Here is a 25,418-nt window from a genome sequence, read left to right as displayed (position 1 = left end):
ATTTAGAACTCACTGTCAGATGGATAAACACTGTCATGCTTCCCCCCATAACAAGTTGTGCAGCCCATAGGCTGGACTTAACCCTGGTTGGCCCATCAAAGTTAAATCAATAACAACCTCTTCAGTTTGTAAGTTAGATTGGTTGTTCCCATACTGGTCTAGACTCCAGGGGAACTCTACCCTTCTCAGCACAATCTACCATTCCGTCTCCACACTCTCTCTAAGACGTGTGGATGTACTAGCTATTTAGAAATCAAGCGCAACAAGTATTGTGCCTACTATGGTCCACCGGAGTTCTCAAACCATAACTTGCAATTTAACATTCACATTTAGCTATGTTTTAAACAATCACACACAATATATATTCTCAACACATTTCAGTATTTCCAATATCTCATAATTATATCATAATTCAACACAATATATTCACTTTACTCATGCCACACGATTTGAATAATACGCATAATTATATCATCTGAAATAATAAGTCAACCCATGTTCATCATCTGTTTTACTAAAAATACACGTTAAATTATCTCCACAATTTATCCAGAAAATCCATTACTTTAATTATTCCATTTTCGCAAATAATAACTAATAACACAACTCTAGGCTCAAAATCACAGTTCAAACGGTTGGCTTTTCAAAACCCACATGATAATCATATATATATACGCACATATAATTTCCATTTTAACTGGTTGAATTACAAAATTACTAGCTTAATCTATTCCCCTTACCTTATTCACGGAGACTGTGCTTGTAAGATTCCTAAACCGACGCCTACGGCGTTCAGAGTACAAACCCTATAACCACATATTTCAGTATAATTAGCTAAATTCTAGAATAATAATTATTTTAATATCCCTAGGCTCACACACTCCTGTTAACCAGTTAAATTCTAAAAACGAGGGTATGATCCACTTTCCATATTTAAATTTAATCTTTAACATATTAAAGAAAATACCAATATGATCAAATCCCCGCAATTTATTCTAATTCCAAAATATTCTTAGAATTCTAATTTAATCCAATCCCTGCAATTTAACTTAATTCCAAAATGTTCCCCAAAAATTTTATTTAATCAAATTCCTGCAATTTAATTTAATCCCAGGAATATCTCCAAAAAAATCCAATATAATCCAATCCTACAGTTTAATTTAATCCTAGGAATATTTTTAAAAATCTAATTTAATCAATTCCCTACAATTTAACTTATTCCCAAAACACTCCCAAAAATCTGATATAATTAAATACTACAATTTAATAATTAAATATTACAATTTAATCAGTTAAAATTTTAAAACAACCTACATAATTTGTACTCCTCACCTTAGCCTCGGAGTGATGCCTAGAAAGTCCAATTCAAAATTTCGCTCCGATCAAATTGACAAGGATCGACGCTAGGCCCTAGAAATGGCGTCTGATCGTCAATTAGACTGAAGATTTGAGAGAAATTGAGGAGAAAAAGTGGGTTTACCTTACCACAGGAGTGGTACCTATAATTCTCTTACGAAAAATTCACTCCGGTTAAATTGACGATGGCGGAGAATGGAAGCTAGCGGTATTTTTCGTTTTTCGATCGATCAAGTATTTGCTGAGAAAATGAGAAGAGAGAGAGGGAAGGCGGAGGAGAGATGTGAGGAGAGAGAGAGTGGCGTAGAGAAGTGGAGAAAAGATGTCTCTGTGATGGAACTTAACAGTTAAGTTTTGATATATTTACATATATATATATATATATATATGTATATATGTTTACTTATATATCCATCACATTATTTATTTAATTAATTTAATTTAATAATGTTTAATTAATTAATTGATTAATAATAATTAAATTTTTTTTTTTTTTCTGGGTTACTACATTATGGTTTCTACTTGTTTAATTTATGTTATAAACCAAGAATCCCTAAAGGCATACGCTTGAATTTGAGGCGTAAAAAGGCGAGACTTTACATTTGAGGTGTACGGCTTTTAGGAGTTGCACATTTCCACTAACGCCTTAGGGCGTTTTAGGCCCAAAACACATCAGGTGCGCCTCAAAAACGCCTTTTAAAACACTAGTCCATACATATGTTTGACCATTTTCATTTGTCATATACAAATACAATTGATATACCTATTTACAAAAACAAGGTGATATTCAAAATTGTAATGACTATCTTGGAATTAAAGTTATAAGTCATACATTAAATTGTGGGAAGGGTAAATGAACAAAGAATAAGAATAGAAATGAGTGTCTCAGTGAATCAATCTGGTTTTATGACTAGGAGATCGATAACAAAAGTTATTTACCTTCTAAGGAGATTAATGGAAAAGTTTAGAGAAATGAAGAGGGACTTGAATATGGTTTTTATTGACTTAGAAAAAGTATATGATAGAGTACCTAGGGAAGTTCTTTGGGGGTTGCTAGAGAAGAAGGGAGTAAGCAACAACTATATTATCTCATTAAGGATATGTATGATAGAGTAATGACTAGCACTAGGACTGTAGGACGAGAGTCCAAATATTTCCCAATCGCAATAGGTGTACATCAAGGTTCTACTTTAAGCCCCTATCTGGTTGCTTTAGTAATTGATGAACTTACTAAGAAAATCCAAAGTGAGATCCCATAGTGTATATTGCTTGTAGATGATATTGTTTTGATCGATGAAAATAAGTGTGGGGTAGAATCTAAGTTTAGAACTTTGGAGAGCAACTTTAGAGTCTAGAGGTTTCAAGATAAGTAGAAATAAGACAGAATATATGAAATGTAATTTCAGCCATGTAAGGATGAATGTTGAAGATAGGATTAAACTTAATAATCAACATAAATTTCGATATCTTGGATCTTATTATGCAACTAGAGGGAATTATTGATGAGGATATAATAAATAGGATAAAAGCAGGTTGGGTAAAATGGAGGAGTGTGTTAGGTGTGTTATGCGATCGTAGAATATCATTAAATTAAGAAAGTTCCATAGGACGGCTATAAGACCAGCCATGCTTTATGGATTAGAATACTGGACAACTAAGAAACAACACATTCAAAAAGTAAATGTGGTTGAAATGCGCATGCTAAGGTGGATAAGTGGTATAACAAAAAAAAAAAAAAGAGGAGGGGGGCAGCCCAGTGCACAAAGCTCCCTCTTATGCAGGGTTTGGGGAAGGGGCAGATCACAATGGGTCTATAGACGCAGCCTTACCATGCATTTTTGCAAGAGGCTGTTTTCTTGCCTCAAACATGTGACCTCTAGGTCACACGACGATAAATTTACCATTGCGCGTAGGTTCCTCTTTTCGATGAGTAGTCTAACATTAAAAGATAAATTGAGAAATGAATATATTCAAAATAAGTTAGGCATAGCACTGATAGAAGATAAGGGAGGGGCAACTTAGATGGTGTGGGCATTTGAAATGTAGGCAATCAGAGCACCAGTGAGGAGGAGCGAGCTAGTCATTGTAAATGATACTGGAAGAGGAAGGGGAAGACCTAATATAACTTGGAATGAGGTAGTGAGCAAGGATTTAATAGCTCTTAAGTTCGGAGAAGAAAATGCCCTCGATTGTGTGAATTGTCGGAAAAGAATTCATATATCCAACCCCACTTAGTGGGACTTAAGGCTTGTTGTTGTATCTTCTAATTTGTATTCTTTTGCATTTTCACTAGTCTAATCATATTTTTAGACTTTGTTTAATTTGATGAAAAAAATCAACAAGTTTTTATCGCTAGAAGTTTTGGAAATGTTAACCAAACAAGAAATGTGTTTTCAATTAAGTTTCCTTCTCTGCATTTTAGTCGCTGTTTTTTTGTTTTCATTTTTTTCATTCTTCCCTTAGCCTTCCGTTTGGGTGTTACTTTGGGGGATTTCTTTAGAGAGAGAAAGAATGTGAGCATGTGTCTGTTTTGTTTTGTTTTTTGTTTTTTTTTTTTGTTTTTTTTTTTTGGTTTTCATATTGAGCTTTTGCAGAAACTAAGTATGGTTCAAAAGTATTTGATCAATGGAATCTGAATGGTTGAGCATTAGTTTTATGCATCACAGTGTTCTGTTTTCGACAATCACCCTTTTATTTTCTAAACCTATGTATGCCCAGAGATTTATCAACCTATATTGTAAAATTCAAGCAATTAATTACTTCTAAAACCCTGGCTAACACTTGGCTACCCTCTTCACAAAACCAAGATCAAAATATTTTCTATTCTGTGGCCTGCATTGTTATGTGAAGGTTTAAATTCTGTTCTGCATCATCCTGAGAGATGTATAGGTTTGCATTGGGAAAAGGAGGGAGGAAATATGTGGAACACTAAGAGTTCGTGTTTCATTTATTGCTTGTCCTTCTTTAAAATCTCAGAGTTAAATGTATTCAGAACTTGGATGTGCATGCAAATTGGGGGGGAAGGGCAGCCCAGTGCACAAAGCTCCCATGTATGTGGGGTCTGGGGAAAGGGCGGACCACAAATACAAATACAAATAAACAAATAGAAGTACCATAATTAGGACAAGTTGTTGAGTCCAAATGATTTTGACAAATAAGGACATGCTTGCAAGCTTGCGCATGCATGCATGTAAACCTGTTCCAAGCATACTATCTTGGGTTGGTTTCTTGTTTAGTGATTGTTCTTTGAATTAGTTTAAGGTATGATCTGTATGTCAGATAGTAGTACCTTGAAAAATCAGAAGTTAAATGCCCATTTACTATATTATTTTTTACGAGGATGCAGGTAATAATGGTTAGTTGGATTTTGTTAGCCTGAACTCTGCGTTGCATTTAGGCTGGACTCAAGCTGAACTTTTCACTGTGAGATATTTGGGCTATCACTGGGATCAAATCATATACTTCCTCTCCCCTTGCACATGCACACGTGCACATACAAAAAAGTGGACACATGCACTCATTCCCCTGTCTTTATCTCTCTCTGATAGACAAAGGAAATTACTTTGGAAACTTGTTTTCAACTGATCTACCCTTTTAATTGGTGTAGGTGACTCTTCTTTCAAGGATTCATCACAGGAACCTGGTACAGTTTCTAGGTTACTGCCAAGAAGAAGGGAAAAGTATGCTTGTTTATGAGTTCATGCATAATGGAACTCTCAAAGAACATCTGTATGGTAAGCTTGTGTACTCTTCTGTGGAAGTAAATTAAATTTAGAATCTCATTCCTGTATAAATTTTTAGCAGGGCCTTTAACACTTGAGCAAAGTATAAATTGGATCAAGCGCCTTGAGATTGCTGAAGATGCTGCAAGAGGTTTGCATCATTCATTGATAGGGATAGCAGTCTCTCTCATATTTCAGATGAACCATCTTGATTCTTGTGTTTTCTTGCTTGCTGTAGGGATTGAGTACCTTCATACAGGCTGTGTTCCAGCTGTTATTCATAGAGATTTAAAAAGCAGCAATATTCTTCTTGACAAACACATGAGAGCAAAGGTTTCAGACTTTGGTCTCTCAAAACTTGCAGTAGATGGAGCCTCTCATGTGTCAAGCATAGTTCGGGGCACAGTTGGATATTTGGATCCTGAGTAAGCCCCTGATTCATTTAATTTCAAACTTTATCATTGTTTTCCTTGAGATAAAACTTTTTATGCCATGTTAAAAAAATAAACAATAAAAAGTATAAGAAGGAGTTCAATACATGCTTTTGCTGTTGCCATTTGTTTATGAAATGTGATGCTTTGAGCAACTTTTATTTACTTTGTACTAGTACATCCAATTGATGTGACTGTCTTATTAGCGGAAGTTTGTCAAACACATGCTTTTTGTTAATTTTCAATTCAAAAGTGAGTCGTAAAATTGTGCATGCTAACATACATTCACTTTCCGCAATATACCAATGTGTTCGATGGCATGATCACAACATGTTCATTGACTCAATCATGCATTGGGATAGTTTGAACTTTTCAACTTGATCCTTGTATAAAGGCTTTCTTTCCTACTTTTGAATCTTAGGCTCCGAGACACCTAGGGATTACTCACTCTAGCAAGAATTCACGACTGTTATCATTTTTTAGCATGTTAGCAGGGGATGTGCTTGAATTATGCTATTGAATGGTTGCTCCTACACTCGCTTTTGCACCTTTGCTGAATTAAAGGGGCAGCATGCACTCCTTTAAAACATAGAAATATGCAACTAGGTTGAAAATTGAAAAAAGCAGAAGGTAGAAATTGGAAAGAGGAGAAAAAATCTTGGTTTGGGAATCTGATACCTAAGAGATCAAACTATGGTGAGATGGTGGGATTTTTTCCATGAATTATCAAAAAGCTCTCATGTGTAGTGTGCCTGAGCGACCAGAAAATAAAGAACCTTCTTCTGGTATTGTTTAATGTTTTGGGAACTACACATTCCAAAGAGGTTAATGCGAAAAAAATAAAAATATTGAAGAATAGGAAAACAGTGGATGGTAGGTCGGGTTTCTGTGTGGTGAGCATGGTCTTAAATTTCCACGAAATTGTTGAAATTTCTATCGAAATTTCCGATATCCGTCACCCTCGAAATCGAAATGGTAGTCAATTTCCATCTTGCATAATTTCCATCGAAATCTCAATGAATCATCTGAAATTTATCGAAATCTCGAAATTTTAGCGAAACTTGTCGAAATTTTAACTATAGAATGAAATTTTGTCGAAATTCAAATGAGAGATTTAGGAGTGAAGTGAAATTTCTCTTTTAATTTATTTTATCGAAACAAAAGATTATTACAAGTTCTTTTGAAACTATATGAAAAAAAAAACTTACAGTACATTTTATTTAGCCATTCATATCTAAATTATTATTATTTGTATAATAAATAATATTTAAATAATTTATGAATTTCATTTGTATTAACTGAGTATGTTTAATGTACGTTATCTCACAGATATGTCTGATACACATAATATTTTACAACTTTTCTACCTCATACAAAACATAGATGTATTTAATTTGTTATATATTAGTCCTAAAACTTATATTATTATGTTTGTTAACCATTTCTAAAGTTTCACAAAGAATTCCATGCTTTACTACTAATTTCCATTATTTTTTCAAATCGAAATCGAAATTTCCATTGAAATTTCCATACTTTTAGAGCTTCGAAATTTGAGTTGAAATCAAAATTTAAGACCTTGGTGGTGAGGTTGTGAAAAAATGAGAGGGGAGTGGCTTTGTGTACTGTGTGACTTATCGGCTGCATGATTGTTGCATTGGAGTGTTTGCATGGAATTTCCAATTTTTGGAAAATGTTTGCAAACTAGTTTGTGTATATAGCCAAAAGGATTCGGAGTGAACTCTTAAAAAGGTATCTATGCAACAATTGGACTGTGTTATACATGTTAAAAAAATATTTCTAGGCCTCACTTTGTAGCTTAATCTTTTAGTGAATTGATCCTTGACATGTTATCAGAGCCTCTTTGACCAAAAGGTCTAGAGTTTGATCCTCAACATAACCATTTCTTTAAATAAAATTAAAATTTCATCACATATAATGAAAGGATTATCCAGTTGAAGGTTGTAAAGAAGTGGGAGGTTTGGTGCAGAGGGTGAAGGGATTGTCAGGGTGGGGGTTAAGTGCAGCCCTGCAATACGGTCCAGCAAGGATGTAATGTCATTTTATCGTTGTATGAGGGCATTTTAGGGTTTTTTTTATATTGTTGTAGTCAAGGGTTGAAACCCTGAGGCAGTTTCATTGACTATAAAGTATCATTGTGTTGCTTTCTTTTGTTTTTCTTTCAACTTTTTGTGTGCATGTGCGTGTGCATACCCCCAAGGCATTTTTTCACAACAATTGGGTATTCAAAGCACCAGGTTCATGCTAGAATTTTCTGTGGTTTGCATCTAGGTTGTCACAAGAATAAGTGGGGAAATGGCTAGGCTTGACAAGTTCAATGGGAAGCAAAACTTTTGCCTATAGCAGTTGCAGGTAACCGATCTGTGGTTCAACTGAAGGTTTGTAGGGTGCTACTGAGTTTGAGGAGCTGGAGAAGTTGGACAAAGACCATTGGATGGAACTAGAACAGATTGCCTTTAGTACTGTTTGATCCTGGCTGGTTGATTTATTTGAGTTCATGTGATGAAAGAGAAAACAACAAAGTTTGTATGGGTGAAAGAGTTTGGCAAAATTGCATTTAGGACTTTCTAAGCAGATGCAGTTAGAACCACTTATTATATAATTAGTAGGTCACCTTTTATGAAGCTGGATGTAAGGCGACCAAGGAAGTATGGACAGGTTAGGAGGTAGGCTACTACATTGATCTTTAGTTGCACAACAAGCGCTCATTTTTTTTTTTGCTTCGATCCAAGCTAGACCCTAAATCAAAGAGGTGCACCTTCATTGGCTATGGAAAAGGGGTCTACAAGGATCAAGTTATGGGACCCAGAGGAAATAAAGGTGGAGAAAAGAAGAGCTAGTGTTTTAAAGAGGTGTCTGCGCTAAAAGACATAGAAGATGAATAAGGTAGGAAGGCTGACAACCAAGGGCTAGAGGTGTAGGTGCAGTTTGGTAGATCATAGGACCAACAACCAAAGTACCCTCAGTTAAACCACATTGGCAATCTTATTTGCACATTCTAGCTATAGACATACTAAGATGTGGCACGCAATCACCATATAGGTATGATTTTGAGGATCTGACTTCTTTTGCATTACTTACTAGCAGCGAAGATCCAGGGGCTATGATTAAAGAGGTGGAGTCTTTGCCCAAAAATTAGCTTGGGGGTTGATGGAGCTTCCAAAGGGAGTAGTGTAGTTCAATGGTGTTTAGGAAGAAAGATGATGCTTCAGAAAGCAAATGTAAATAATTCAAGGCAAAGGAGCACTCCCTGAGGGAAGGTAGACTGATTAGGTGTTACCTTTAATTATCCAATAACCTCCATTTGAGTTTTATAGGCCATGGCAGCTGAATTTGATCTAGAGGTAGTTGGATGTCAAAATAAGTGATTTGGACTTAGAGGAATTGATTTATATGAAGCAGCCAAAAGGTTTCAAGGAATGTATTGTGTTGTTGTAGGAGCTAGTGGCATTATATTGTTTTATGAGTGGTATTTTGAGGTTTTCTCATAGGTTATGTATATACATAGTTGTAGCTGAGAGTTGAAACCCCAAAAGAGAATTTCCATTGACGATAGTGGAGATTTCACCAAGGCTTTATGGATGTAGGCACATTGCCGAACAACATGAAGTTATGTTCTTGTTTCCTTTTATTTTTCTTCCACTTTGTTGCATGATTTCCATTGACAATGGTGGAGATTTCACCAAGGCTTTATGGATGTAGGCACATTCCCGAGCAACATGAAGTTATGTTTTTGTTTCTTTTTATTTTCTTCCGCTTTGTTGCGTGTGCATAACCTGAGGACATCTTTTGCAATAGTGGGCTTATGCTCTTCTGCAAGCCTAATAAGCTTTCATTACGAGAGCGTATTAAATATATTAAAGACAATTCCTAGGGCCTACTCTAACAACTGAAGATTGTAGTAAATTGGTTGTCAGATTAAATAGACATAAAGCACAAGATGCACAAATGAAAAACTTAGCCCAAGCAAGATTGTAAAGGAAGTTCCAACAACCAATTAAATCAGTACACGAGCTAACGTAGGATAGTGCGCTTAATATTTCTTAATTTTTTTAGGGCCATATATTAAATCTTGTTTACATTAAACTTTGTTTAAGTATCTATTACATTTTGCATATGATTTTGTTTAATGTTGTTTATATCAAATACACATCCGCGATAGTCATTTTTAGACCAAATGAATCTTAATCCAACTAAAGAAATTAAAATTTGAGTCAGGAATAAAGAAAAAAGAAATTTCCACAAGGTGGTCGACCAACCAATCCCTTTCTTGCTAGTTTTTTAATGCATGCGCGAGTGCTTTTGGTGCCATTTGCAAATGGTCAACTAGCCCAGTGCAAATTTGAATTTTCAATTTCTTTCTTTTCATTGGTTGATCATTTTGATTGTGTCACATGCTCTAACTATTGCCACGTGTTAGGTAGCAAATGAGGACGTTGGTAGTTATTTTGGTTTGAGTTTGAATTTTCAAAATTCAATATTCAAAAATTTCCCTCTATCATGGGTCATTTTGGAGGCACGCTTATAGAGGGGGAAGAGAGGAGAATTGTAGAGACTTTATTTTCGTGCATGTTTGGAGATCTCTCATTCTTAAATTTCCATCATTTCTTCCATCTTTCCATATTTCCATTCACTCCATCTTTTCATAGTCCTCTTAAGTGAGAGTTCTTCCCTTCTAATATACCATCTTCATATCAGTTCCACATCTTTCATTTTATGTTCATTAACATGCCCTTTTTGCCTTATTACATTTTTGAGAATGTGGGTTGACATCATTAATTTTGCATGATTTCTACGTATGCATGTCGATTTAGAGTAATAACATTCATCCAAGATCAATATAAAGTAGGATTGTATCTTGGATTCAACAAAAATTGCATAAAAATGTGAATGTGTAAAGCATGCTTGTAGGCAATCGACTGCCTCATTAGGGATGGTCAAACGACTTGGCTAGAATTTGGGGGTTTTACTCTTTTTGCATTCTCCTCTGATTTCTTGAGATGCTGCAATGTTTATATATTGTATGATGAGATTGGTCGAGTCCTCTTGTAATGACTAGTGTCAATTTTATGACTTTTCTCTTCAAAAAGTAAAAAAATCATCATTTTTCGAGTTTTATAGTTTTTCACTATAGAAAAGCCAAAAATAGTTTTTAGAAAATTTTCCTTTTTAATGAACTATACATGATATGACTATTGGGTAGATTAAAAAGCCTCTTTTCTAAGAACAAAATCGAAGATGTTAAGTTGGGTTTTATGGTTTTCTTTCCAAAGAAACCAAAACATTCTTTTTAGAAAATTTACCTTTTTATTGAACTATTCATGATGTTGTTGTTGGGTATATTAAAGTCTATTTTATAAAAAGTAAAATCAAAGATGTCAAGTTGGATTTTATGGTTTTCCTCCGAAAGAAACCAAAGCATTCAAAGTTCAAGGATTTTTTCCTAAATAAATCCAAAAATATTTTTAAACTAAAAGTTTGATAATGTTTTTGGGAACCATAGATAACTTGATTCCTCTTCAGTGGATATGTAAGTAGTCTACATTGTGATCCAACCATACCAATCAAAAAATCCAAAATCTCTTTTCTTTCTTCCTTTTTATTTTCAAGTTTTGCATGAAAGTATGTTTGTTTTAGAGGCACAAAGTAGTGGGGTCTCCATGAGGTTAAGTCCTTTGTATGGACCCTATGAAAGCCTTTTTGAAAGGGGTTATGGTATGAAACTTTTAGATAATCAATGATTTGATATTCTATCTTGCTTAATTTTCAAAAATGTTCACCAAACATGTTGGAGTTAGAGAGCTCATCCTCAAAACCTAGGTGTCAAGGAGGGAGAGCTAAGAGAATTTTTATATTGGCTTGAGGCTGCTCACAGAGGCGATGTGGGAGTGGGCGTACACCTACACTCCCCCTCGAGCCATGGGGGGAAATGAGGCGAGGAGTCCAACCCACGGAGGAGCCAAGTAGCCCAAGGCCCAGCTCTGATATCAAGTTAGAGAGCTCATCCTCAAAACCTAGGTGTCAAGGAGAGAGAGCTAAGAGGATTTTTATACTGGTTTGAGACTGCTCATAGAGGCGATGTGGGACTGGACGTACACCAACAGTAACCAAATGGGCCACTTGAGCTCAGTGTCAACAACATCCAATATTATTCTATTAAATGTTGTTTATATTAGGGCTAACCTTGCCAAATGGTAAAACTTCACAAATAAAAAAGGTAAGGTTTAATAGATCACGCAACCTTACTTCTATGAATTTCGAATCAAGAATCGAATCTCGAATTATAAGTTGATGCAAATTCTAAAAATCAGTTGTAAGTTATGCATATGTAAAGAAACATTTGAAAAATGTTGAAGAATATTGAATGATCTTGTACCCAAAACACATGCTTGCATATCTATGCATGCATGACTAGTGCATAATTTGTTAGAAAGTTGAAAACTAATATATAAAAATTCTTCATATTCTAACACTTCCAGATTCCAAATGAACAATTGTCTGGGAGAATTAGCAAACGAAAGACCTCATGAGATTTTTACTATTTGGGGAAAAAATTTTAGGAACCCTAAAATTTAAAATAAGTGAAAAGAATAGTAAAATAGATTAGATTTAGTGAATTTTGTTTGTTTTTAATTCCGAAATAATTTGGAGAAGATTTTAAGATCTTTTGTATTGAAAATCATGAATTTTGATGTTTTTAAATACTTTTGTGTTTGAGTGGGAACCAATTGGATTTGGTTCCAACATGATTTCATGAATTGTAAGGTTCAAATCAAATTTGAATCAAGAACCATATGATTCATGGTCAATTTGTTCTTAATTCCTACTAGATTCAAATGAATATCCCCGTGAATTGAATCATATGAGACATCTAGAAAAATAAAGTATGTTAAGAGGCAACAAGATGATGTCTATAGAGTAAGAAAATTGATAATAGATTTTAAATAAAGAACAAAATGAACTAGTACAACTAGTTATTTGCTTGTTATGTTTATTTAAAATATAAAGAAAGAGAAATAAAGAGAAACATAATGCTTATGTGAAAGCACTGCTTCCATTACAGACCCAATATTTATAATTGTTTTTTTGGATGCTGGGCATTTTCATTAACATTGATCCAACTACTAAAAATAGGAATGACCAGGTCAATATTTGTTGATTATTGTGCCTTACCTTTGTAATATAGGCGATATTAATAATTTATTTTTATCCTAGGCAGGATGATGTTGGCCATATTTGTATGACATCTAAGTCTTAAAGATAGGTTTACCCATGTCAATATTTGTGGGTACCTATCTCTAATCATTTAAACCCTATATATACGGTTAAATGTGTCACTTGTTACTTATCTCTCATGCATATAATTGAATGTTGGATAGCTTGACAAATTGATTAGTGTATAATTTGCCTAAAAGGGTGGAAAGATGACATTTTGTAAGATGTCTTAATAGATAGAGTTAGACAAGCCAAATGGGTGAAATTAATCAATAGCAAGAGAGTGTGGCCATGCATAGGGGAGAGTGTTAAGGCTTGATATGGATTGTTGATCAACAACCTAACCACTTAAGCTTTTAGATTAGGTAGTTAAGATTTAAGATTTTGTTGATTTAAATTGTTTAATCTTTATTGAGTTATGACTCATATTTAGAGGAGCTATCCACTTGAAGCTTGTTCCAAGTAAAAGGCTTTGCATGGAGGGCTTAGGGGCCTTGTGTGTTGGGGTGTGCGTTGGGGGTTTTGGGGGGGGTGGCGAATGCAATGCTGTACATTTGAGTCAAGGCGCAATGTAATTGTATTATCATATGAGAATATTTTGATGTTTTCATATAGGGCCATATATACATTTTGTAGCTAAAGTTGAAACCCTAAGGTAGTTTTTGTTTGATGATATAGTGAAAATTGTGTAGGGGCTTTGCACACGCAGTCACACTGCTAAACCATGTAAATTTATTGTTCCTCCCTCTTTTGATTTTCTTTGTTTTCTTATATTTGTTTTGTGTGTGTGTGTGTGTTTATAACCTTAGGCTGCACCAAGTTCATGCTAGGTTTTCTAGGGTTTGCATCTTGATCGCAGCAAGGATGAGCAAAGTGAAGACTAGATTTGAAAAGTTTGATAGTAAAGCAAATTTTAGCTTGTGGTAGATGTAGGTAGCCAATTTGTTGGTTCAATAGAAGGTTTACAAGGCTCTGATGGGAGAGAAATCGGAGAAGATGGATGAAGATGATTGGGTGGAACTAGAACATATCACCTTTAGTACTATCTGATCTTGTTTTGCGAATTCTATTATATTCGATGTGATGGAGAAGAAAACTTGTAAAGGTTCATGGAAGAAATTGGAGAGCCGGCATATATTGAAGACCAATAATAACAAATTGCTCTTTAAGAAGTCGTTGTTTTTCGGATGCCTGAGGATGAGGCTCTGAATTAGCATATGAATTAATTAAATCAGATTCTTAGCAATTTGCTCAAAGTGGATGTAAGGATTGGAGACAAAGATAAGACGCTGATGCTGTTATCTTCTCTTCTTTATTTGAACACTTGGTTATGACATTATTCTACGGGAAATCCACTCAAGTCTATAAAGAAGTTTCTGGGTTTCTCAGGTCAAACAAGGCTAAAAGGAAAGGGACTAGAGGGCTTGGTTGCCAAAGTTGAGCAAAGGAGAGGGAGATCCAAGTAAAAGTATAAGAAGATTAGCACATTGAAGTCTAGATCAAGGGCCAAGAATGCTGAGTGCTTCAAATGCAAACGAAAGGGGCACTATAATCAGGATTGCCCTCTTTGGAAGAAAGAGAAAGACTAACCATTAAGCTCTGCAAGAGTGGTGGTAAATAGTTTAGACGATGAAAAGCTTTTGCTGGTTGCTTTAGGTAACAATCTTTTAGGATACTTGGACTATGGACTATGGTTGCTCTTTTCATTAATGTCCATATAGGGAGTGGTTTGATACTTACATGGAATGTGATGATGGGTTAGTAGTTCTTGGGATGATAATCCTTATCCAGTAATTGGTGTTGGTGTTAAAATTTGAATGTTTGATGACATTGTTAGAATGTTATAAAATGTTGGACATGTTTCAGAATTAAAGAAGAACATGTGTTCTCTTGGTTGCTTACAAAAGACTTTGCATGGACTTTCAGCAACTTTAAGAACTAGAATCCTAAAGGGCTCAAAGGGTTCTATAGTTATGAAAGGTAAACAAGTTGATACCAATCAGTATTGACTAACAAGCAATACAATTGTGGGTACCGCCACGACCACTTCATTGGATACTGATAGAGTTGACACTACACTTTGACATATGTGCCTAGGACATATGAGTGAGGGGTATATGATGGAACTTCATAAGAGAAAATTGCTAAAAGGGTTGAAGGAGTGTAGGGTTGATATTTGCAGATATTGTGTTTTTGATAAATAGTGCAGAGTGATTCAAGTTGTCTTCCTAGAAAAGCAAAAGCATTCTAGATTATATTTATAGTGATGTTTGGGAGCCTACAAGGGTTCCATCTAGGAATGGAACTCAATACTTTGTTAGCTTTATCGATGATTGCTACAAGAAGCTTTGGGTTTACTTCATGAAGGAAAAGTCAGAGGTGTTCTCCAAATTTGAGTAGTGGAAGGTAGAGGTTGAGAAACTAGAAGGAAAGTTAGTGAAGTTCCTCAGGTCAGATAATATACTAGAGTACAAGTTTGATGAATTTCTAAACTTTTGCAGGTCTGGGGGAATTGTCAAACAATTTATAGCTCGTCACACTCCACAACAGAATGGGTTGGTTAGAAGGATGAACAGGACCTTGCTTGAGAAAGCTAGAACTATGAGACTACATGTGGAATTGCCTAAGACTTTTTGGGTACATGCCGTCATCACAACTTAATATATTATTAACAGGTCAACTTCTTCAAGGTTGGATGGTAAAGTGGCCGAGGAAGTTTGGATAGGTCAAGCAGTTGACTACTCTGCATTTAGGATAGTTGGTTGTCCAGCATATGCTCACATTCCCAGTGAGCTTTGATCCAAACTAAAACTTAAATCCAAAAAGTGTATTTTCATTGGCTATGAAAATGGAGTTAAAGGATTCAAGTTGTGAGATTCAAAGGATAAGAAGATATTTATTAGAAGAGATGTGGTGTTCAATGTGACATCCATATTGAGGTATAAAGAAGATGGAAATGAAGTAAAGTTGATTGGAAGGAACCAAAGGTGTAGGTGGAGCTTGGTAAACTACAAGACTAGCAACCAAATGTGCCCTCAGTTGAGCTACATGATCAACAACAATCAGATGACCTTGTGTAGCTACACGGACCCATAAACATTATTTGTGCACCACAGAGATATGGTTTTGAGGGCACGTCTCCTCTTTTTCTTTTTTTCTTTTTTAACTAAAGGAAGGCGGCACCTCCAATTATTTATTGATATATCCTCATTTTTGGCGGAAGAATATTGTGGTTACATGACAATCATTGGGAGATTATAGATAAAAAAGACATTAAATGCCTCCCAAAAATAACACCAACAACCAACTAAAACAAGACTACAAATCCAACCAAAGCTAAATAAGAAACAAATCTAAAGAGAAATAGTTGGATGGAGGTCATGATGGAAGAGGTGAAGTTTTTGCGTGAAAATCAAACTTGGGAGTTGGTGGAACTTCCTAAGGGAAGGAAAGTTGTGGGATGCAAATGGGTGTTCAAGAAGAAAGATGATATTTTAGAAAGAGATGATAAATGATTCAAGGCCAAACTAGCGGCAAAAGGGTACTCTTAAAGGGAAGGGATTGACTATGATTTGATATTTTCTCCGGTTGTTTGACATACCCCTATTCAAGTTTTATTCTCTTGACAACTCAGTTAGATTTGGAGTTACAACAACTGGATGTTAAAACAACATTTCGTTATGCTGTCTTAAAGGAGCAAGTTTATATGGAGCATTTGGAAGGTTTCAAGGAACTTGAGGAGGAGAATTATGATTGTAGATTGAGGCAATGATTGTATTGTCTAAAGCAATCACCAAGACAATGGTACAAGCACTTTGATTCATACATGATGAATATTGGATATACCCGCAATGAGTATGATTGTTGTGTTTGTTTTTTTAGAAGTCTATTTGATGGTTTGTTTATCTTTTTATTATTATATGTGATGATATGTTGATTGCTGCAAAGAATATCTATGATGTTAATGTTTTAAAATCCTTATTAAGGAATTTGAAATGAAGGATCTGGATGCTACAAAGGAGATCTTTGGGATGGAAATAAGGAGAGACAGGAAAGATCGGAAGCTTTTGGTCTCTTAAAAGGCATACATAAAGAAGGTTTTCAAGAGATTTAGCATGAGCCAATGTGTATACCATTGGAAAATCATTTCAAGCTATCTTTAACATGATATCCACAATCAGAGGAGGATGTGGAGGAGATTTCAAGGGTACCATACGCTAGTATAGTGGGCTTCTTGATGTATGCCATGGTTTGTTCCGATATTTCACATGTAATTAATATGGCGAGTAAGTTTTGTAAAATCTAGGCAAGGAGCATTGGAGTGCTTTGAAGTGGGTCCTTAGGTACTTGAAAGGCATTGCAAATTTCAGCATTGATTTTGGTACAAAATAGGATTTAGCTTTAGTATAGGGATTCATTGATGCAGATTATGCAGGAGATTAGGATGACAAGAGGTCCACCATAGGTTATGTATCCACTATGGTAGGTGGACTTGTTTGTTGGAAATTTATGTTATAGTCAGTTGTTGCATTATTTACTATTGAGGTAGAGTACATGACAGTGACAAATGTTGCAAAGGAGGCTATGCAGTTGAAGTGATTATTTAACTGAACTTGGCGTAGAGCAACAAACTGTTCATTTGTGTTGTGACAATTAGAATGCTATTTACTTAGCAATGAATCAAGTCTATCATGCTAAAACAAAGCACATTGCAGCGAGATATCATAGCCTCATAGGATACGAGAGTTGATTGGTACATTTAGTTGGTTAAGGTGGTTACACAAGTAAATGTAGCTGATATGTTGACGAAGGTAGTTATTAAGGAGAAGTTCTTGCATTGCTTGAACTTATTCCATATTGCTAGTTGTAGAATCAGTAATGTGTAGCTTTAGGTGGAGGTACAAATCTGAAAGCTCCAAAGGGGTGACCAAGGTAGAGATTGTTGAGTTATGACTCATATTCAGAGGGGTTATCCATTTGAAGCTTGTTAGAAGTGGGAGGTTTCGTGTGGAGGGGGGCCTTGAGCCCTCTTTGCACAAAAAACCTCCCTATCTACACTAAGGCCAACAGGGGTGCATTAGGTGGTGCGGTTTGTATGTTTAAGTTAGGGTGTAATGTAATTGTATTATCATATGAGGGAATTTTCAGGTTTTCATATGGGGATATATATATATGTATGTATGTATGTATGTATGTATGTATACGTATATGTATATATTGTCGCTGAGGGTTGAAACGTCAAGGCAGCTTTTGTTTGAAGATAAAGTGGAAGTGGAAATTGCAGAGGGGCTTCGTGGACATAGGCACACTTCCGAACCATGTAAATTCGTTGTTCTTCTCTCTTTTTGATTTTCTTTGTTTTACATATTTGTTATGTCTGTGTACATAATCTTAGGGTGTGATTAAACAACAATATAGGTTGAAGTTCTTTAGTAAAACGTGTTCATGTGAAGTTCTTATTCTCATTATTTTTGGCAAAATTTTGGGGTGTTTGGAAAAAAACAGAGCTTACATCCCTCAAAACATAGGGGAAAAATTGCTCCTCCTAATTGACGTTAGACAATTTTTGTACTAGCAAATGAAGTTGTGTTCGATCACAAATATGTGGGTTGGGGTTTATGTAGCATATTATTAAATGGATGATTGTGATTATAAAGTGTGCAGAGTAATGATGGAAAAAGAGGAAGAAGAAAATAATATTTGAATCTTGCAAGGGCATTTGAGGAGTTCTGTTGAATTAATTAAGAGGCACTTCGCACTTGCCACTAAAATTTGTCAGCTCTTAACAATCAATTGTAATTAATTGTGTTTATGAAGTCTGCTTTATAGAGTGTTCAGGCTTTGTTTCAAAATTCCATTCCGACTAAGATTTACAAGTGCTTCTTAAGGAAAATACTTTATGAATGCGTAAATAAATAAAGGAAAGGCTTTCTAATAATTAAACAAGATCCAAGAAAACCCCAAACAAGAATAAATTTGACAAGAATTCATAAAAAAACATTTATTAACCTAGACGCTAAGCAATCCCAATCTTTAGAATCATCTTAATGCCCTTGAAATATAGAAATTTTTTATTTGTCCAAATACAAACCTAAGGACTTTTATTAGTGAACTTGGTGATGCCAAGCCAAAAGTACAACCTTAATATTCTCAAAGCTAATTTGAATATCACCAATATATCACAAAAGTGTGGGTATCACTAATATGTCCCAAAAGTCCTACATGTTAAAGCTGCATATTTGGCCTGGAATAGCTGAGTTCACTAATACCAATGTCCTTAGCTTGTATTTGTGTTTGGGATTTTTTATTGGATTTGTGTGGATTAAGCCGAAACTCAATATAATTTTATTCTGCAATTTTTCCAAATTCACATAAATCCGGATCCAAGATCTGAATTCCAAACTACCAAATATGGTTAAAATGATAATCCATTAGTAGTATTGTGCTAATGTTTTGACTTGGAAATTGGAATGCAGATTGGTTCATTCCATTGATCCATTATATTGTTGGAAAACATTTTTTAAAAAAGAACTAAATAATGCCCTCTATTCTCAAGTTTAGATGTTGTTAAAATTGTTTCTTGCGACTCTGAACTCATTGCTTTTAACTACAACAACAAACCAAACCTTATGTCTCACTATGTAGGGTCGACTACATGAATTCTTTTCTGCCGATTTACAAAATTGTGAGCAATTTGCTTTGACAATTTAAGGGCTGCTAAATTGTTACTATCTCATTTCAAGTTATTTTAATTCTACTGCAACCTCTTGTACTGCTACTAACAATAAGTAGCTCACTTGTCTGGCCTACATTGCAGATGCCCAAACCATATGCCTAACTGTGAATATGTTCATTCCTTTTAAGTCACCCATCTTTGTTTTATATTCTACAAGTGCTATGCCTGACTTACCATGAATATGTTCATTCCTTAATTTATCTTCTAACACTATATCACCCATCCACTTTAGCATTCTCATTTTTTGGCAACTTTTAAGAGTGAAGCCTTATTTTTCCCCCCTAGAAAAAGGTATCAAAGCCTTAATTCACACTAGACAGTTTTAGCCGTTTAACTCCATTCCTGCTATTTTGCTCAATTGTTAGCAACATCCTTCAAAAGTCAGAGTGCCATCTATCTTTCTCACTACCTCTATCCAATTTATTCTAGGTCTAGCTCTCCCCTTTCTGCAGCTACTAACGTCAATCAAATCAAGGGGTAATGCAGGTACTGAGTATCTCTGAATTCCTATTCTCAAACCCACTGATTATGGAGCCCTTTGTTGAGATAGGCAGAGGTGAGTAGCAAGACAAAGGGTCAGGATCGTTTCCCTCATTATGTTTAATGCTGTGTAGAGTTTTTCTTAAGGTGCAATTTGTTCCGTCTGGTGATCTATATTTTATATTTGTGGGTCTGTGATAATGTAAAACTAATTAACAAAAACAATATAAAACTGATGCAGTGCTTTGACCTGTATTAGAAAATCCATGTAAAATTTGTTCATTTTAGATGACTTCCAATATTGTCTGTTCTTTTTAAAGTTCTTTAAATTCTCATAATGTTATTGTTTATGCTAATCACTGTACCACACTTCATCTTTTCTCCTTTTGACACAGGTATTATATCTCTCAGCAGTTAACTGACAAGAGTGATGTTTATAGTTTTGGTGTCATACTTCTTGAGCTGATATCTGGCCGAGAAGCAATTTCTAATGAAAGTTTTGGTGTTCAGTTCCGCAATATAGTCCAGTGGGTAAGCTCCAGTTTTAGATGATTTTTTGGAACTCTCTGACAGCATAGCATGTTTCCCTGGGTCCCCAAAACTATGTTATTTGGTCATTTTCCTCGAGCTTATATGAGCATTCCTATTTTTTAAAACTTCGTGCACATTATGTTGAGTTCATTCATGCTTCAAAATCCACTTGGTTGCATATCATAAATGACAGTTTGATTTGGTTGAAAGAAACATTATCCATCCTTGGGTGATTTTTCCTTAATTTCCCTGAGTTGCAATTGCCTTTACTTTTCTGTCACAGGCAAAATTGCACATTGAGAGTGGGGACATTCAAGGAATCATCGACCCCTTGTTGGGTGATGAATATGACATTCAATCAATGTGGAAGATAGCAGAGAAAGCTTTGATGTGTGTTCAACCTCATGGGAGTACGAGGCCATCAATATCTGAGGTTATCAAGGAGATACAAGATGCCATCTCAATTGAAAGGGGAGCAGAGGCTACTAGGGAAGGAAACTCGGATGATTTATCAAGAAGTTCTATTCATTCTTCCATGAACATGGGGGCCCTGGATGTTGGTCCAACGGATAATTACTTGTCATTAGATGAGTCCATTGCACGCCCAATGGCTCGATAAATTCGTGTACAGATCAAGCTATTGTTTTCCAAGTCTTTCCTTCTTTCCTTTTTCTTTTCTACCATTGGGATTTTTATATGTTCGGGACCCTGAATTTATGATGCTGTGTATAATCCAAACCCCAACCCAGAGGGAGAGAGTGAGAGATAGCAAAGAAGGAAGAGGGAAGAAAAAGTTTCTAATCTTGTAAAGTTTTTAGCTCGCAAATTATTGCTTGTTAATGGTATGATGGTTAAGTGTTCATGGTTTTTACAGCTAATTCCCGTTCCTGCTTTTTATATGCCACGGACTAGTAATGATAGTGAAAGATAAGGCTATACAAAATGTATTCAAGGGGATTTAAGTCTCAGACTCTCATTTATATTTGAGTTTGGCTTCCTTTTTAGAATTAATTTTTTCATTAATATTTTTTTTTAAAAATCCAAGTTATAATATATGAAGTGCACAAATCAATCTAGACAAAAACAATGTGAAGTTTCAAATTTTGACTGGGAATTGAGGTTCTTACAGTTGACAATGTGCTTTGTCTTGCGTAAATCAATGCAACACATGACTTTCTTGTTTGAACTTGAGTTCCAAAATCTTTTTATAACACTTCCTTGTATGCTTCATAAACTACATTGAACTATGCCTTAGTAGCAAAAAGAGTAACACATTTTTTTGTAATTTCAATTGTGAAACACAATTTTTTCAGAAAAAGTAATCCACTATCCTAATGTAAACTTTCTAGTGTTGACATTCTTAGGCAGCGTCCCAAGTCACAACTCCTCCTTTGGAAGTGATCAAGTGTTTTGATGCAAATATTTTAGCTTTACATTCCCAACCATATGTATGTATTTGTACGAAGTCAACTCAAGAGGGGATTGGCTCATTTGTATGATTATCTCTCTCGTCTCTTCAATGTTCAGTTGATATTCATGTGATCTCCAATTTGATTCTTATATGGCATAGTCTATTTGATCATCTTCAATTTATTTTTTTGGATCATCTCTTTAAACTTAGATATTTATAATTGTTGTTAGTTGTGCATATAACAAATTGTAAAGAGAAAACAAAAGAAAACAAGAATACAAAGATCTACATGGTTCGACAGTGTGCTTATGTTCATATGGGCCTTTACACAATTTTTAATATCTTGTGGATAAAAACTATCTTAGAGTTTCAATCTTAGGTAACTAGCATGCACATACACGTGCGCACACACACACACACAAATACACACACACACACAGACACACACACACATATACACATATGTAGTCCTATGTGAAAATCCTAAAATGCCCTCAATATAATGAGACTATGCTCGACTCAAAAATAACATATTGTACTCTCTGGGCCAAGTGAAACCTCCCACTTATCAAAGTCTTCAAGTGGATAAATTCTTCTAAATATGTGCCATGACCTAATAGTTAAACGTTCTATGAAATCTGTAGGACGATTACCCAAAACCTAATGGCTTAAGCACGTGGTCCCACTTGATGAGAATTGTACATGTGAGTTCATTCCAAGTTGAAAATTTTGATTGGATAATAGGTATTTATACACGGTTGGGTCTAATATCTATTAACTTAAACTTTTGAGTCAACTTGGGTCTAATGGTGGAATATCCCTCAAAGGTAGGACTAAAAATGTTGGTTGTCATGGATCCTCTTTAAGACCATTATGTCCAAAAATAAATAACTAAATAAAAGAGTGCTAGCTCTTATACCAATTGAAGGTCAAGTTCAAAATTTAGAGTTAGGATCTAATACCAATTGACACAAATCATAAGTCATCCCTGACTTATGTCACCTGTCAATGGTGCCTATCGGACTAGCAAGCCATCGTCCCCATAGATGCACCCACACCAATGAGTAGAGAGTCCTGCTTCGATGACACGATCACAAGTGAGAGGTCATTGGTGCTCTGCCTCAGTTAATTGTAGGGGTCAACTAGCTTTGGTACCAATTGTTGGCCCAAAGGTAGCCTAAAGGAAGGGGGGGGGGGGGGGCGGGGGAATTAGGTTTAATGAAAATTAAAATGTACTTGATACAAAGATTAAAGCAATTAAGATAAGCAAGAAATTTACATAATATTAAAGCAAATAAAAATGAGAAAGGAAGAGAAGGGCAAACGTTTTTGTCGTGATTTGGCAACCGGCCTATGCTTTTAAATCCAATATTAAAATTAAGAATTTGATGATGATTAAGTTAAAAAATCTTCTGATTGAAATCAACACTATATGGAGATGGAGATGACTTTCAATTTGCAACTAATTATAGAGATAGATTTTTAAAAGCAAAAAATACTCAAGATTCAAAAAATAGGAAGTTTCCTTTTGAATGAGAATCTTTGACAAAATGAAGAAAATTTTTAAAAATATATTATTAGGTTTCATCATCGATCATTAAAAGGAAATGGTCAAAAGATCTTTATGAAATAAGTAGCACTTTTGAGAAAAGGAAAGTCCAAATTTGCCCTCTATGCCTCAATCCTGTAGTGCAAGTGCCTACTCCTATCCACCTATTCGAACTTAGGGAAGAGAACTCACCCCTGCCTAGGGATGAGAAAGAGAAAGACACTACATGGTGGAATTCTCTCTTTCATCCATCATAAGTCAGGTTGAAAATCAATACTGACAAACGTGGAGACGTCTATCTCTAAAAATATATCTCTAAAGTGCATTCACAGTTGAATCATAATAAATGACGCTAATTTCACAAGCATAAACAAGTTATCAATTGTGACTTTCAACATGCGAATTAATTAGCAAACCAGCATAAAATAAGCATGCTTCCCTTTCCCCAATATAGAGCCATCATTGGATAAAAATTTCTATTTCCTTATTTGCACTTCTTTTTCTTTTTGAATTTTCTAAAGATTATTTTCCTAAAAAAAGCATCCAGTATTATTGATAATGGGAATGTTAAATCCCTAAAAAAATATAGTGCTAAGAGACTCCAAAACAAAAAATAGTGATATCAACCCAACTACATATTCTCTCCATTCAGCCACAACCCGCCGACCCCATGGCTGACATCGCAGCTCTTGACAATACTCTTGCGGTCGCTGCTAACCTAAAACAAAACTCCCCTTTTTCAGTTGCCAGCCGTAATGACGGCACTGCAACCGTCGTCGCTTCATTCTCTCCACTCTACCCCTCCTTCTCTCGTATGTGAAAGCTTCGTCGGAGCTGACCTACAACCCTTGGTTGTCCGAGCAAGGACCTATAGGACTTCCCTGCCAATGGAGGATACGTGATTTACACCCAAAACCCCATGTGCAACTTCTACCACTGCAATCTAATAATTAAACATGACTCACTCAATTTATATAATGAAACTGGAAGAGATTAATGTAAATAATACAGTGATAATTACGCCACCACAAAATGATAAAATAGACAAGATGAATCTATGAAAACCCCCGAGCACAAACACATAAATTGAAATGGATAAAGAGGTGGATCACGCTACCTCATGAAGATTAGTCAGATAGGATTTTTCACCAAAGGGGCTAATCAAAGTAGTTCGTATTCATCAACATACGTTCTCACAACCTTCCTCCCCCTCTTGCAAGCATGGAGTTCCTTCCAAGTTTGGAAACCCTTTTGTGAAATGCAATTTTATGCGCGTTTAGAATGCTCCCTCCCTTCTTCCATCCTCCCCAACGTGTGAAAACCCAACTCTCTCTCTCTCTCTTGCCTCCCTACTCAAAGTTAAGGTATTCAAAGTTCCATGTCCTACCCCTCACCCTTAGCCTTCTATTTATAGGCAAAGGCTACGGTTAAGATTGCGTATCCCACACTGCCTTGGGAGCAATGAGGAATCACCTCCTTATTCTCATGGGTGTTTTGGCATATAAAATAATTGGGGTTTTTTTTTCTTAACCAAATTGAAAATCTTTATTGATATGTCTTCACTTTGGGGGAGGGGGAACCGTGGTTACAAGACAAGTAAATGGGAGATTACAGATAATAAAATTAAAATCCTCTAAAAAACAACACCAACAACCAACCAAACTAAGACAACAATTCTAAACAAAACTAACTAAAAAACAAGTCTAAACAGACCTAGAAAAATCAAAAAAACTTTAAACAAATCTAAATTCACTAAACAAAACTCGAGAAATGAACTAACGACGAAAAGAAGTGAGACCCAACCTATCTATCCGAAATATACCTTTCAGAGAACGTGGTAAAAGATGTTGTTTTTCGCAGATGACATTATTTCCCATTTCTTATTTTTTAATTGCAAAATGGGTTAAGACCCAATGGGACCTGTTATCTACCCTTTTAGACCAAATTTGGGCTTGAGAGGAGGTGACTT

The 25,418-nt window shown here is 35.4% G+C and overlaps 1 protein-coding gene and 1 long non-coding RNA gene across 3 annotated transcripts in view; one reads left to right on the top strand and one right to left on the bottom strand.

Annotated features, from left to right (window-relative positions):
* The window catches only part of LOC131168246 (probable LRR receptor-like serine/threonine-protein kinase At1g67720), a 31,440-nt gene extending 10,073 nt beyond the window's left edge, over positions 1–21,367 (top strand). The window contains exons 11-15 of one of the 2 annotated variants that reach the window (XM_058127550.1): positions 4,964–5,090; positions 5,161–5,229; positions 5,317–5,503; positions 20,354–20,489; positions 20,773–21,367. In XM_058127550.1, the coding sequence (XP_057983533.1) occupies positions 4,964–5,090; positions 5,161–5,229; positions 5,317–5,503; positions 20,354–20,489; positions 20,773–21,108 (855 nt within the window). In that variant the 3' untranslated portion in view covers positions 21,109–21,367. Of the gene's footprint in view, positions 1–4,963; positions 5,091–5,157; positions 5,230–5,316; positions 5,504–20,353; positions 20,490–20,772 lie in introns of both variants that reach the window. The other variant, XM_058127549.1, reaches the window with a different exon arrangement.
* Positions 21,368–23,974: 2,607 nt separating this feature from the next.
* Positions 23,975–24,829, bottom strand: LOC131168247 (uncharacterized). Its single transcript, XR_009140271.1, has 2 exons — positions 24,567–24,829; positions 23,975–24,392 (listed from the first exon to the last, which is right to left on the bottom strand). It is a non-coding gene; the product is annotated as an uncharacterized LOC131168247 (long non-coding RNA).
* Between the last annotated feature and the right edge of the window lie 589 nt (positions 24,830–25,418).

The sequence above is a fragment of the Malania oleifera genome, chromosome 11 (assembly GCF_029873635.1).
Source record: "Malania oleifera isolate guangnan ecotype guangnan chromosome 11, ASM2987363v1, whole genome shotgun sequence".
In the NCBI taxonomy this organism is placed as follows: domain Eukaryota; kingdom Viridiplantae; phylum Streptophyta; class Magnoliopsida; order Santalales; family Ximeniaceae; genus Malania; species Malania oleifera.
This window is presented reverse-complemented; position numbering and strand designations above follow the sequence as displayed.